Source organism: Acanthaster planci, linkage group LG13 (genome assembly GCF_054643075.1).
Source record: "Acanthaster planci isolate LZ-2023a linkage group LG13, COTS_SCS, whole genome shotgun sequence".
NCBI lineage: Eukaryota > Metazoa > Echinodermata > Asteroidea > Valvatida > Acanthasteridae > Acanthaster > Acanthaster planci.
Genome location: NC_141789.1, coordinates 13283874 through 13299659, shown reverse-complemented (window position 1 = coordinate 13299659; position 15786 = coordinate 13283874). Strand labels below are relative to the sequence as shown.

The following is a 15786-nucleotide window of genomic DNA, read 5'->3' as shown; positions in this document are numbered from 1 at the left end:
AAACGACAACACTCTTTAAACAAGACAGGAAGTACAGAAAAAAATAAATATGCACAACAGTATGATGTACTGTATTCTTTTTACATGTTTATTACCAAAAAAAAAAATCTGTTTACATATTTAGCACGATACAAACAACTAATAAGATGAAAACACTGCCAGAGAAAAGCATGATTCAGCCAAGTGCTTCCATAACCTATTTTTATTTTGATTGTTCTAACCCAAGGTTCGATGACAACCCCCAAAACCTGCAATGAAGCACTTCAGATTTACCAAACAGAAAAAAAATAGACTTGAGGAAATAAGCAACCAAACATCCAGGGAACCCCCCAAAATGGCCAAATATTAATATCAAATTGAACAGAACAAAAAGTTGGTAACCAAAGTATATCCCACAAAACAAAAACCTGTCAACGTCACCCAATGCTTTCATAAAAAAAAAATTATCTTTGGATATTTATGTCTATTTTTCAAGCCACAAAAGGCTGAAATCCTTCCTCTTTTTATAACAATTCTTTACATTATTTACAATCATGCATTCCAAGATTGTTTCCAGTAATTTTATTTTTTAATTCAATTTGATGACAAATTGAGATCACTTATTTCAACCACATACTGCCTACATTGTGTCTGGCAACACGGCTTCGATTGCAGTCCTAATATTCAGAATGGCTAAATTTGTATTACTCCATTTCATGGACTTCCATCTAATATACACAGTCCTCATTGGTAGCTCGGGGGGGGGTCCAATGGCAACTTCCCCCACCCCATCCCCTTTGTGTGTGTGTGTGGCGGGGGGAGGGGGGGTTGAATGTTGAAAAATAAAGAGAGGCAATCTCCCCTTGGTAGTCCTATGCCAAAATTTCTCTTTCAACCCTTATCTTCCTAATTTAGTGCAAAAGTTTGTACATCCCAATGAGCTCTGGCTTAATTACTAGTAAAAACCACAGTTTGGTTGGTAAATATAAACGATTTTTAAGAAAGCATATTCTTCACCTTCATCAAAGTAAACCCGTCTCTTGTAAATACCAAGTTGTTGCTGTTTCACCTTGATCTGTGCGCTGTCTCGAGATAACTTCACTTTTAATAACCCTCACTCCCTTTGCAGTTTCTGATCTTTCTTACTCTTTTAACAGTTGACACTCTGCAGAAGTGAACTGCCAAAGTTCAAGTGAACAACTGTGAAGTCTACCAAAAAATACTTCAAAATACAGGAAAGGATTTGAACAGATTTGCAGTGGCATGGGCAAAGCCCCTCTGCCATTTGTCAGCCATATTAATTCCAAGACGACATTAAATGAGAGAGATTAGGTGGTTTCACCAACGACGACAACTACATGTAGCAACCTCCCCCCCTTGTACCAACAATAAATTTCCCATCCGTCCCCCCACCCCAAGCAAAACATCCTAGATCCACTCCTGAAGACTGAGAGTAATTAACAAGTGCAATAGAGTCGCCCAAGCTTCACTGCCCACATTTACCGCTCTCCACCATTTCCCTTTTCTCACAGAAAAACTGCATCAAAGCACCTCTCCAGCATTAAACTTTTACACCATACCAAATTAATGACTTATTTCAAATTTTTAGCCTCTACACTGAACCAAAACAACACTTCCTTGTAAACCCGACATTGTTGACGGTCGAAACAATGGAAAAATTGAGGAACACGACCTGTGAAGCTCAAGGCGCATCTACAAACAAACATTTTTGCAGGAGGGCGGGGGGGGCAGAGTTGTAGATCTTCAGTCACGAGTCAGTCCACAAGTCAACTCACAAGTCAGGGTGGAACAAAAGAGATGAACAATAACAAAGGAATGCCTCTGTCACAGTTCATTTGAATAGCTTTCGAGATGACTTGTGGCTGAATGACTTGTGACTGACTTGTGGTAACTTGCAGTGACTTGTGACTGACTCGATTACAACTCTGGTTGGGGGGGGTGTGGACTTGTTTTAAGGGGGTAACCTTTCATTGTCTTTCTGAGGATTGAGGACACATACTTTCAATGAAGAATGACATCAAAAACTTTTAATAACTGAATTTGCTGGCCTTTCCGGTGGTTGTGCTTACGCCTTGAGGAAAAAAATCCAAGACAGAGACAACTCAATCATTAGAGAATTATTGCAGTGAAAAAGAAGATGCTGATTAGTTCCAGGTGCCAACACTCATGGGGAACATGACTTGGGCAAAAGTGTTGGGAATGAGATTTCTAGCAGAAAAGGTCGACGACTGTTGGGAGATCACAGAATGAGACAAATATGAGAACAGTTGTAAAATTTACTTGACGAAGTAAAATTCAGGCTTCCTTCATTAATTGCATGCATTTAGTGCATTCTTTTAACTTTAATTCCCCAATTGGAAAAATATATTTCATGAAAAAAAAAAACAACTGTTCTGCAAATTAGGCAAATTTTGCACACTACATTTTGAAAAAGTGAGAGATCCATCAAGTAAGATATCTGAAACTAAAACCCTTCCACAACTTGTTCTCTTGAACTGACAGAAAAATTGGATTCAATGCCAAATTAGGCTGGGAGTGTATAACAAAAAAGTGCCGATCCTGCTACATTAGTTATGAATAAATTCCATTTGGTTCGGAGTTGTATGGAAAGGTGGGTGCCCAGAAGATCTTGCCAATCGCGAGAGCTTCCCTACTGCTCTAAAGACATTAAGTTTGAAGATGCCCCATCGGCAGTCATGAAAAGACTGGCACCAAGTCAAAAAAGAGACTTCTTAGACATTGACTAAGTTGTTCATGAGGTTGCAGATATGTCCACAGCTTTGCAGCTGCTGAACGCCGACCACAATCTACTCTGTACAGTTTATGTTACAAAACTCAGGACGCAGGGCTAGCTCATCATGTCGGCGCTGTTCAGCGAGGATACCACTGAGGAAGAGTTGTTTGTGGTCTTGAGGGAGTCGTTGACGTCACGACGGAACACCGACAGGTTCTGAGTAAATCTGAAAAATGAAATGACAGAAACATCACAGACTGGAAAGCAACAAGTGGAATCTCTCTCTAAAGTCACAGTGCACACACATACATGGAGATGTAGTTCTGATGAGAGATCGAAACCGGAAACGGTCAGCAGCAGGCTGAGAGGCCTCAGTGATGGTTAGTCCAGTAATCATTTTGATGTCCTCAAGCCAGATTGCTGCAGGTCTTCCGCTCAACCATTCCTTGGATGGTTGGTTTCTGACGGCAGTGGTGTCTGGTGGCATGGCCAAAGTACGTCAATTTTTCTGACCGCAATAGCAAGCCGAAGTGGATTATGCAGCAGTAATGGGTTGGTTCATTTTTGCTTAGCCAAAAACCAACTAATTTTTGCTCAGCAAATATTTTCAACGCTTGATACATTTCTGTCACTGGCAACTCTACCAAAGCAGACACACTGACTGTTTTTTGCTTTGTTTGGCTTTACCTGTCTCTGTTCTTCGATCTGAGGTTTGCTTCGATGCCATCCATGAGGTTCTTGAAGCACAACCGCATGTCTTCTTGCTTCTCGACAGGCTGCGAGCTGATGATGCTCTCTCTGAGCTCCGTGAAATACTACGAGCGGAACAAAAACAAACAATTTTTTTTTTAATTGCTTTCACTGGATGAACGTAGAGTGAGACATTCAAAGACAATTTCAAGAACGAGACACGATTTTGTGTCTAAGGACAAGAAATGTTACCAAAGAGTGGTTTTTTCCCCCTCAGAATGAGACAAGTTACGATGCCCAGACCAAATTCTTCAAAATGTGTTTCTGTTTGGTGGAGGGTCTAAATTTTAGGGTTTTCTTCCAAGATTACTCTCTCCGTAAATTCCTGTCCCAGTTGTTTTCGTTTTAGTTCAGAATCAGTTAAACAAGAACAAAAGACTCTTGATTTTAATTCACATTCACTAGTAAGCAGGTCGTGAGTTCAAGTCGCACTCCAGTTAGCTCCTGAATTTTTTCATAACCTTTTGGACAAGCGCTGAGTATACAGTGTTTTTGAATATAAGTCGGTGTAAGGGCAAATCCTATGATTAATATCGACATCTCCCTGACACAAAGCACATCTTGAAAAAACTCACATCTTCATTAAGCAAAATTAGGCCCAGAAGTGGTCTTGACATTGACCACTGGTTGCGACAATCCTCAAACATGATAATATTCAGCACAGTCGATAGCATCTGCAAATAAGAATCCAATAATAATGACAATAATAACTTACTCATTTCTAAAGTGCAAATTTCAAACAGATATGTTCAAATGCACTGTACAATGAAGACTTTAAACATGGTCGAGTGAATGGCATACAAGGGCACCTCTGGCAACCACCAAACGACCCACATCCACCTACATCTACAGAGACGAGGCATTAAGAAGCAGTTTCCGTTTTAGAGGTGGGAGGAAAAACCCTAGTGAAAATATTTCTGGGCAAAACCTACGGAATCAGGTAGGGACTGAAAACCCAATCCACACGTGGACCGAGCCGGAAATCGAACCGGGCTGCAGCGGTGAAAGACGAGGAAAGAACTACTTTGCCAACCCAACTCCCCAATTCAAGATGAAGCGCCAGGAGAAGGTAGGTCAATGTACCTGTAGTCACATGGATGCCAGGCCATCCTTTGGACAGATTTGGGTGGAAGATTTTGGGGGCATGGGTAAAAATCACACATTCAGACAGAAATTGCTAAAGTGAGTGAAGCCTGAACCAGCCTTTGGACTGGTCAACACGAAAAACCTCCATCGTCCAATCAGTGATAAGTGAGGCGAGATTGACCAATGATTAAAATAGCTGAAAACAGCTGAAATAGCATAAGGAAGCTGAACTGAGGAAATCTGATATACTTTTGTACACAGCCAGTGAGGAAATAAAAGCTGAAATCCAAACCAAAAAAGCTGAAAGCAGCTAAAAAGCTGAGAAATCTCACCCTTGAGTGACACTGATCAAATGCTGGGGTCAAGACTTATCAAACTACAAACTAGTAGATGTCACCATTAAACCTGTAGACATGCAAGTCATGCTGATCGGGGTGCAATTGAATGGACGAAAGCAACACAAAGACATCAAACCATTTAAGGGCCGGATTAAAGCTGGAATAACGTTTGCCACAGGCTACGAGACAAAGCAGCAACGTATTTAGTGCAGAGAATTCCAACTTGAAACAGCACTAAGAAGAGAGCATCAGTATGCCATTCACATTTACCCAATCCCCCCAAAACGCCTTCTCTTGAATCGCATTCTTCGCTTTGCGAATATGTCTCTGGCACAGATCGGAGCTCCCACAATTCTGGTTTTCGTGACCAAAAATCTCGACAAAACATCTGTTTCTGTTTGCACCTGTTGAAGTATTGCTGGTGGCACCACCATGATAGTTGGAAAGTTGTCCTTCTCCTTCTTGGCCTTCTTGCTGGCTGATTTCGATATCCTCTTGAAGAGGTACGTCACAATGGAGTCGAGGGTAGCACAGCAGCCTGTACACACCACCGTGTCTGCGGCAAAGGGAGAAAACGAACCCATCTTACCCACACTATCCTGTCAATTGTCTTAAACAGCCGCTCGCTTGTAGTTATGGCTATAATTGAAATCCTGTCCAAGATGTCACCTCGACAAATTATAAAACATGAACTAGGTGCCAAATTTATTGGAACTCATCTGGACATTTTTACAATTTGATTTTTCACTCTGCTTCTCAATCTAAACGATGAACCAAAATTTTCCACGCAATTTCATTTGTTCACTTGGTGTGCCAATAAAATGTTCTGTCCTTTTTTTCGCAATGCACCTACTTTCTAGACAAAGTCCCACAATGGAACTGTTCGCGCCTGAGTTAAAAAAAACAAAGTGAAAGGTCGACGGAACAATGGCTCATGGACTGTTTTTCTGACCCTACACCTGAGCCGGATGTTAAGCGCTGTTGGGACTTATCCCTCGTGTTCTACATTGCCAACCTACCTAAGGCTGTCAAGCCTTCCGATATCGAGGACAGAATGTGTAGAAATACTTGGGGCTCCAGACCGCTCAGGAAACCCATGTGGTCCTTGGCTAGGCTTTCCAGTAGACTGTAGTAGTTCAAGCTTAGCTTGGGGTAATCCTGTCGGCAAAAATGTGGGAACACAGCCGTGTGGCAATTTAGATTTTCCCCAACTCCCAATGGCAATCTTGCTGGGGACATCTCCTCCAAATCCTCAATGAAACCAACGTTGCAGTGTTTGCGCTTGATCGTCCCAGGAGCACAAAATCTGCTAACAACTCGCTGTTCAAGGGGAGTGGTTACTCATAAGCTCTCGTTCTATTTTCATCCGCTGCCAAGGGAATATGCTAAAAAGTCTTCATACACAATAACGTACCCAATACAATTATCACAAAATCTTATTCAGAACTTTTGAAGGTACATTTAAGAACCTCTGTGCTATTTCCATTAAGGGTCATGACCCCTACCCATAATGCCACACTCTTGATTTTAGAACCCCTAGCTTACCAGCAAATCACTGAGGGGTATCGACAGTAGTAACTTGACAAACATCTGCAGGACCTCCTCCAGGGAGGTGTCCCCATAGAGCTGGAACACGCCGAAGTTGACGTAGCTGCCGGACAGGACCGCCTTCAGCATCCCGAAGCAGATGGACACGCCCTTCAGCGTGAGGGGCCAAAGGTCAAGGAAGTTCTGTCCGTGACAGGCCATAAGGCTGCAAAGTTGCAAGATTACTTGTGGAGCAAACTTCTTTCTGGGAATCTGCGACACGTCATGTATCTCTCACACTTTTTTGACCGGTAACCCAGCAATTAGCAAAGTTCTGTTAAAACCAGGAACTCAGGTAGTTGTTTTCAGTTTGTTCAGTGATGCATGCTACATAACGCTTCGTATGAAATTTTAATTTCAAACTGCTGTATCATTTCCAACTTCCACAGTTTGCATTACAAATCTAAGTCAACAGTATGCGAACAACAAAATTCCTATGAAAAAAAAACAGGGAAAACATGTCTCCGAGCAACAAAAGGATATTTCATGGGGTAAACTTGGTCCTTGGGAATGTCGGCTCCTAACGTCAAGATTCTCGATCCTGCGAAGCAAACAACATGTGAAAACTCCTGGTCACTTGGGTTCCCACAATCCAAACTCTGAGTTATTGAACGAAACCTGAGGAGTAATTTCAGGGGGTAAGGTGAAAAACTCGGACTCACCATATGCCACAAACATCTTGCTGATCTCCCTAAAGAGAAGGATGCCATTCGGCGAGGAGACGTGAAAATGCAACCGCTCCGATCGGTCCTGGACCAGCTCCATCATCAGTTTTAGGATGGGTGTGGTCACCATGGGCTCGTGGTACCACAGCTCGATGGCTCGCTGGAGTATAGGGGTGTAGTCGGGGTATCTGACGGGAGGAGGGGGGTGTTGGCTAAGGAAAAGGATCGCCTCAACGCTGTGAGTTCAGCTCAAGTTTTTGTCCAGCTAAATCAGACATGGAACAACACTGCTGGTGCAAAAGTTTGAAAACGGTCCATTACTGTGACCGTTGTGAGGCTGGAAATCAGCCATATCCAGACGCATACCCTTATGACTGTCAGGAGCCATTTTTGTCTTGTGCCTCAAGGATCCAATGGAGATTTAATTGAAAAGGCTCTGCATACTGAAAGCACCAGTCTTTCTGCAGCGTTGACCAGAGTTTATTTTAAATTAAAACAGCCAATAAAAATAATCACTGGGGCCACTGAAAAACACAGTTCGTTTCTCATCATCTTCATGTCAGAAAATGTGAGTACAAATCAGGCCCCCCCTAAAAAAGCCAAGAACCTTCCATAATTTCTTGTGTACCACCCTCTCAGATGATTCTAGGAGGAAAATTCAGCAGCCTTTCTATTAATGTTTTCCCATAAAGGATACATCCATTCAAACAGCATAAGGTAGCTGGGCTTGTTATTGAAGGCAAATGCAATTCCTCGGAGATCCCTGGCTAACCCAATTAATGTCCTCTGTGAATGGACAGAAAAGTAACTGAAGGTTAGTCGTGTCCCCGAAGAGGGAGAAGATGGGGCTTTCTATGGGGGGGGACGTGTAGATATTTGGATGACTACAACTGAAATCGATGAATGCTCATACTTTTGTCTCAGCCTCGTTCCAAACTCCGCCCTTGTTGGCGTTGGCCAGCTGCGCGCCCACGAATGCAAACGCCGAGGTGATGGGCACCATGAAGTTCTCAAAGCGGTCCTCGTCCTCCCCGAGATCCACCATGAGCAAGCGGCCCAGCGCCGTGTAGAACGTCGTCCGGCAGCGCATGTCGCTGACTGAGAACGTGCCGTTGATGCCCAAGAAGGGGAAGTGATCGCTCTGAAGTGTATCGTGTGGGAAATGAAGAAAATCGAGCAAAATGAAGCAGGCAGCATAATTTTAAGACCTTAGGGCAAGCAATCCAACTACCCTGCAGAGTCATTACAGGCTATCGTTAGTAATCTGAAATCATCACAAGTTGTCATAGGTCATCACAAGTCATCATAAAACATCACAAGTAATCACAGATTGTCATAACACATCATAAACCACTGATAGTCACAAGTCATCATAAAACACCACAAGTAATCACAGATCGTCATAACACATCATAAACCACTGATATCATCAGTGGTTTATCACAAATCATTAAAACACATCATAAATCGCTGATATTCAGATGTCATCATAAAATGTCATAAATCATCACAAGTAATTACTAACCATTGTAAGCCGATCACTAGTCAATCACAAGTCAAAAGGAAGACTTTCAAATCAATACTAACGAAATAAAACCGCTTACCGTGTGGTTGCTCAGCATGAACTGGACCGCCTCCAGCTTCACAAGTTTGCGCACGCTGCTGTAGCCCACGGAGAGCTCACTAAGGAACTTCAGGGTCTTGGCAATGATTGGCTCGCTCTGACCCCAGTATTTCAGGTTGGTTATGCTGTGGGTCCAAAGGTAGCAGCCAATGGGGCATCTCATGCATGGTAATGAGCTTATCCTATTATTTCATTGATCGAAGTCAAAAACTGAACCCAAAACCTTCTCACCCACAGCTAGTAAAAAATTAATTTTGGAAGTGGATAATTTCATTCTTTCAACAACATTCTTACAAAGCTGCTAATTTTTGTTTTCTCATCTGTGATCGTGTTGTCGCATGATGCATATTTTCAGTTATTCTGTAGTATTTGTTGAATCATAAGGTACATAATTCAGGAACTTGACTGCAACTTAAGTTCTAGAACTTTTGTTCTGAAACTTCCAGAATGACATTTCTCTGTAGCTGTATCATAATATTTGTAGGTACAATTGTAGCAACTGTATTCAGTAGATTCCAGCAAACAACATATTTGTTATTCAGTTTTACCTAATCAGCCATTGTTAAGTTACACCCTAACTACTCATTACGGGTAACCTCCACTAGAAACTCCTCTGAGAAAACTGCTTTTCTAACTGTCTTGTGGTCAGCTCTCTTATCTGTTGTAATCCTTTATCTAAGCAGTGACTGTGTGACCCCCAAGAGTTTTATGACCACAGCTCCACATTGGGCAGATACTTGGACAGTGCTGTGTATGTTCCTCTTCCATTCATAAAATGGGGGTGTGCTTATCAGTGATTGTGTAGGGAGAAGACATTACAGTGTTTGTGGGGGAGGAAAAGTCAAGAGGAATATTCTGGCGAAAACCCACAAAATCAGGTAAATTAAGTCTAAAAACCCAATCCACGTGTCCCAGGCAGGATCAAACCCAGGTCACAGCGGTGGACTGCACCAACCTTACTCAGGTTTGCTCTGTACCGTGCGTGAATAATCAGCACCTGACTTTATTCTGTCAGAATAAATAAGGCCAAAAATAATACTATTGGCTTGAAACTGCTTGAAATGGATAAGTTATAAAATTATGTTTTTTTGATGGGGGGTGTTGGGGCTCATAACCCCAAATTTTTATTGAGGACCTTTTTTTCCCCTTTTTTATCAGTCATCAGGCCTTGGGGGCAGAATTTTACCCCTTACAAAAAGCCTCCCCCCCCGAAAAAAACTTGACATATGTACACGTTAAATAGTACTTTTCCTGTACTGTGAAAATGCGGATTGCATACTTTGTATATTATTATACTCGAAAACATGGAACGGAAGGGTACTAACCCCGCGGTACAGACTATTGGCAGAAGCCAAAGGTCATTTTTTTCAGGGAATAGACTATGAAGGGAAATATGATTAAACAATCCCAAAAAGTGTAACTATTTTCGGGCAAAATCGGTCTTGCTTCCCAAGCAGAGGGGAGCCCATACGGCTGTAACTATACCTACAGCACAAAGTATTCGGATGACGTCACTAAGGTCGCCCGCGGATCCAGCCTCATTAAAAATACAGTAATACAAAGAGGTAGGGGCCTGTGGGTCCCCATTGTATTACAGTATTTTAATGAGGCTGAATCTGCGGGTGAGGATTGAGCATGTAAGTGATGTACATGACTTATAAATGTTCGTGCAACATGGAGTGGATTACCATCAAGGGCGAATCGAGAACGATTTATCACCAAGTGACTCGGAATGCAACTGCTTCTAAAAAATATCACATGCAGCCTCTGCTGGGGACGTCCCTCTCAGTGCACATCGCCTCCCTGGATCCAACGCCGGTCAATATATTTTTGAGAGGTTGGGGTCTGAAGGGAACCCTAACTTTAGGGATACGCACAACCAATCTGGAATCGTTATTGTTATTAGCCCAAATAGGGCATTTGGGAGACACGTTGTTGTAAATTTTTCAACCTTAGGGAGACACTGTTCATTAGGGAGACATTTCAATGTAATAATTACTCTTGTACCGTCTAATAACACAGAAGCCGATGTGGTGTGGTTACAGCCACCGCTGCATATATTCTCGAGAGGAATTCGAATTTGTCGCTAAGAATATATCCCGGATCCCAACACCCCGTCGGTTCCGTGTGTTATGAGGTAGAAACATAATGCACTAGCACCACCATGCTTCAAAAGACCCCACTAACAACTAGCTGACTCTTCGATTTTTTGGTGGAGTTCAGAATTAAGCTGGTCAAAATCACACGCTGGTTGCATGCTTTCATAAATAAATTGTTGGTACTGTATATTATTGCGCTCATGGTCATGTCGATCGCTGACCGGCCAAGAGACAAAGAAACATCGTAAACACCACTTCCACTGTTTATTGGACATGCTTGGCCATCGATGTAGTGTGGTTCTCTCATATCAAAATGTTTTAGTCATTTTGTCAACCTAAGTACACTGCTTAAAATGTGTTTGCACATTACATAATAGGATCAAGGCCCAACAGGACACAGGAGATAAGCTCCCGGTTTGTGTGGAGCATACCATTCTAACGTACATGTATACATGTATATGTACATGTACAGTAGTGTACATGTACTTGTACAATTAAGATTAAAGAGCTTCTCTGAGTGGATCACAGATTTTACAGACAAAGAATTTGACGGATTGAAATCGAGTTTATATGACAATACAGATTATTTTATGGGCTTTTCAGGCCCGTGGGAACTGTTTTTATACGACCTGTAGTTCGTGAGTTAGGTCAGTGTACAGTGATGCCGGTCACCAAGTTGTTATGAAAAAACCTCCGCGCCTCAGGAAACGTGAACATTGCACAATTTGCGGGTAAATTTTGACAGGTTTGTTCTTTCGCTAAAAAAATAGAATTAACATATATATACATTGGAAACCAAATAATTTCATAGTGAAAGAACTGTTGTGATACGTTGAGCGGTTTTGGAGTTACACTCTAATTTGCTCCCAGTTCCCTGGTTTCCAGCTGTTTTTGACAGTTTTTTGCAGTGCCTGGCCAACGGTGAATAACTTTACATAACAAACTAATACGTATTTTACTCCCAGATGATGATAATACTTTATTTTGGCTACTTCTGACGATATCAAACAGATTTTGATGACCCTGTTTGTAGCTCTATGGTGCATACGGGAAATACAATTTTGTCGGCCTTTCAAAAAATATTAAGAACTGCCAGGGTCACACCTGTGTGCGCAGTGCCGCCGCAAACAAATTAAAATACCGCGGCCGGTGATGAATGCACGCCATGTGTACTGCACAGATATTAGGAAATAAACAAACCACTAGGAATTTGTTTTGCCATACGGAAAACTCTCTGACGACTGTGATCCAACATACCTTGCCTAAAGAATCATTGTGTAGAAGAAGATACTCTTTGTATGAGATGAAGAAAATACAAAAGTGAAAACACGTCTTGTAATTTTGCAGAAGTTAGCAAAAACGTGTCGTCTGACAGTTTGGGTACCATATGTGAAATTTCGAAAATCAATTATTGCCGATCGGGCAAATGCCGGGCAAAACTCCCTGTGAAAATATGCAAGTATTGCCGGCAATACTTTTACCCGAGTACTGGTAAGTCGCAAAATTTCAATTCGATATCTCACATTACGTGCACCGTACAGGTCAGAATTTTAGCCGACACGCTAACACCATAGAGCTACAACACGACCAATGAACCTGACACGCTGTCCAATACACGCTTTGCGGTTTTTACCGTGCATTGCTGGTCGACCAGTCCAACGCACGATAAGTCTGACCCCAGACCCCATTATCTCGGAAGGGCCTGTGACCGCAAACCCCAAAGGGGACCGACAACGTGTAGTGAACCACTCACTGCACACGCAGGGCCGTCGCTCCAGCTTCATGTACCGGTACGGTATACGTGTACTGTAAATGTACATACATGTACACTAGTGCGCTGAATAAATGAAATCACGTACTGCACATGTGCATGAGTGCCAGACTGGCAAGATTACCGTCTTGAAGTGTCGAAATATGTATCATTATCACAGCCGTTTCTTTTTGTTTTAGATCGCAGCAGTTGTTCAGTTGGATAACATCTGGAAAACTGTCAAATTGTAGTAGTCTACAGTGTGTGTTTAGCTACTTTTCCCCAATCTAATGCTATGTCGGTTTTAAGCTATTCCCGTGAGGGAACTTTTTACAGCATGGAAAAAGTAACTGCGAAAGAAATCCATTCCTCATCCAGAACTATTTTAACAAGCTGATTTTACAATGAAGTGTTTCGTATTTTTTGGAAACTTAGTTCTTGTATCAGAATTCCAGTAAATAAAAAAAACACTAAACTTGCGTAAATTTTAACTTGACTTTTTCATTTCCTGCCACATGTGCCGCGACCATGCCGCGACCAAGCACTCACGAAACTACAACCACCCTAGCGCTTTCATCCCAACCACCAATCATAAATTGAAACAAGTGTATTGCATATTCATTTTGATCCCACGCCAACAAATGCAAAGCAGCTGCCCCTTATGCGTCACAACATGCATATTTATGAAGTTCACATAGGCGCTACTTCGTCCGTTGTGTGCAGCCTATGCATGCACAGCGCTATCACTCGTGCAGACCCGACTTCAGTTTGGTCCTAATATTGTCACAATCAGAGTAAATTTTTAAGGTAGGTTTTCCAGCTGAAAGGTCGAAAACTGATGGGAAAAATCCCCTACTCACATCGAATTTTTATTTACGCGATTTTGATCACACCGAGCTCGAGTGTGCACATGTATGATCGCCGCCGGGCCGTGCGGCCCTCTTGACTAAAATTTGGCTAGTGGACCGGCGAGGTCAAACCCCGTTTATATTTATGGATTTCTCACAAAATAGTTTTCTCTAATTTAGGAAATTTTTGCAATAAAAACTGCTAGTTATAATCGTCCCGGTTGAAAAATTAATTTCAGGCTTGAATATTTTCTGTGCCTGATTCAAAAGTTTTGGGAGCAATTCAGACACAAACCAAAAAAGTGTTGCCTCCATGGCACTTCCACCGATTCTGTATGGACAAACAACGCTTTATCTTCAGAACAAGGAGCAAAACCAGAAGCCATGATTTCAACAGAAAATCCTCAGGCTCCCATTAGAAATGATTTCCACACCCCTTTTTAGGAATGGAATATGCCCACAGTACTCCACAGTAACAAACTCGCCCCCTGCTGTCATACAGCTATTAAATGTTTGTGTTTCAGCCTTTGTGGTAGAACCCCGCTGATAAGCACAGCAGGTTTGTTGACTCACGGATTAAAAACCTGACGGTAAACCGCTAGAAGTGCAGTTTTCTTTCCGAGTTTAGGGGCTCAAACTCGGAGAGTTTCTAGAGGGACTGACCCGTAATGTACTGCTGATAACTCTCTGCTTTAATGGAGTCCATAGCGAGGTATATGCAATTCTGACACGGCCAACTTGGGAAAAAATTCAAAGGAACTTACATTTTTCCAATGAATACACTCAGCACTGTTGATTCGTCCTGCAGCCCAAGCACCTGTGATAATGTCCTGTAGAGCTATTGGAAAAAAATAATCACGGGGAAAAGGGGAACTAAAATGTTAACAAATGTTCACATTCCTTTCAAATTCATTGAGACATCAGCACTCGGAAGCAGGAGGTCGCCGGGTTCGAGTCCCACCCAAGAAAGCTCGTGAATATTTTCGCAAGCTGAGCTACGAATATGAGACGGTGTGAGGGCTAAACCCAGTATTAAAACTATGGTACTCTGTTCTGAAACGACCCTGCATTTTTTGAATGAACGAAGTGACAGATTCTGAATATCAGGAAAACACAGTGCATTTTTTTTTCCCTTTTACCTTGGATGATTTTTGCACCTGGTTGCCCAGGTAGATCTTAGTGAAGTGCTCAAAGAAGCTGAGCATGGCCAGGTCCAGCTTCTCGCAGCCTCCCTGGGAGAGCTTGGCGTCCGTCAGGTTCATCAACTGCAACACCCTGAAAGGACAGGGCCACAAGAACAGCCATGACTATCGTAATCGGGCAATCTATATTCCCCAAGAAACTTCCCACAAACTTGTCATATTGAGCATCTTGATTGCAAGCAGATAACAATGTTTTTAACCCTGAATGGATTCAAATGCTTGAGCTGGTTTAACTAGGTACAAACATGGAAATACGGTTACTCAAGTAACGGTTACTAGCCCCAACAGGGCTGTAGCTAAGTACATTTTCATGAGTACGTCCATGAGTACAAGTACAGTGCCATGAGTGCGAGTACCTTACCGTGAGTACAAGTACAGTGCCATGAGTACGAGTACCTTACCATGAGTGCAAGTACAGTGCCGCGAGTGCGAGTACCTTACAGTGAGTACAAGTACAGTGCCATGAGTACGAGTATCTTACCGTGAGTACAAGTATGTGCACTTTGCCTAGGGTGCATGTAAGAGTACTTTACCAGGAGTACAAGTGTGAGTACTTTGCCATGAATGTGGGTACTTTGCCATTAAATGAGTACGAGTTTTTTGCCATAAGTACAGGTATGAGTATTTGGCCACAAATATGAGTGAGTACTCTGCCAGTCCAAAAACAAGGTAATATTTCTTCACAGTTAAAGGACAACTTTGCCATGAGTATGAGTTTGAGAAAGAGTACTACCACACTGATCCAAATCATCGTATTTTTCACCTCACCATCACCACATCACCAAAAAACCACCCAGGAATTTGGGATCTACAAGGGATAGCACAGGTGCTTTCAGGCAGGATGGGTGTTAGGATTCCCGTGACCCCCAATGAAGTGCTCCCCTCTTCCAAAAATTCACCTGCAGACAAGCTGGCCATCCAGGGCGTCGTGCTCCTCAGCACTAGTGAAGGACACCCTGCCACCAATCTGAGACCCGATTATCAGCACCAACCACGTCAGCCGACCTTTTTTGAGAGGGGAAGGGGTGGAGGAAGGGAGGGGAAGACGACAGAGAAAGAACAAGGTGTAAATGGCTTGGTCTGCGACTAGCCCCCCCCCCAGT

The 15786-nt window shown here is 42.5% G+C and overlaps 1 protein-coding gene across 1 annotated transcript in view; it reads right to left on the bottom strand.

The window, feature by feature from the left end:
* Window positions 1-67: 67 nt before the first annotated feature.
* xpo7 (exportin 7) overlaps window positions 68-15786 on the bottom strand; it is a 30785-nt gene continuing 15066 nt past the window's right edge. The window contains exons 14-27 of the mRNA XM_022242555.2: window positions 15583-15688; window positions 14621-14756; window positions 14246-14319; window positions 8765-8909; window positions 8074-8301; window positions 7858-7946; window positions 7158-7348; window positions 6979-7036; window positions 6454-6613; window positions 5928-6066; window positions 5313-5464; window positions 4060-4158; window positions 3422-3549; window positions 68-2960 (exon numbers count right to left, since the gene is read on the bottom strand). Of these exons, the coding sequence (XP_022098247.2) occupies window positions 2849-2960; window positions 3422-3549; window positions 4060-4158; window positions 5313-5464; window positions 5928-6066; window positions 6454-6613; window positions 6979-7036; window positions 7158-7348; window positions 7858-7946; window positions 8074-8301; window positions 8765-8909; window positions 14246-14319; window positions 14621-14756; window positions 15583-15688 (1817 nt within the window). The 3' untranslated portion in view covers window positions 68-2848. The remainder of the gene's footprint in view (window positions 2961-3421; window positions 3550-4059; window positions 4159-5312; window positions 5465-5927; window positions 6067-6453; window positions 6614-6978; window positions 7037-7157; window positions 7349-7857; window positions 7947-8073; window positions 8302-8764; window positions 8910-14245; window positions 14320-14620; window positions 14757-15582; window positions 15689-15786) is intronic.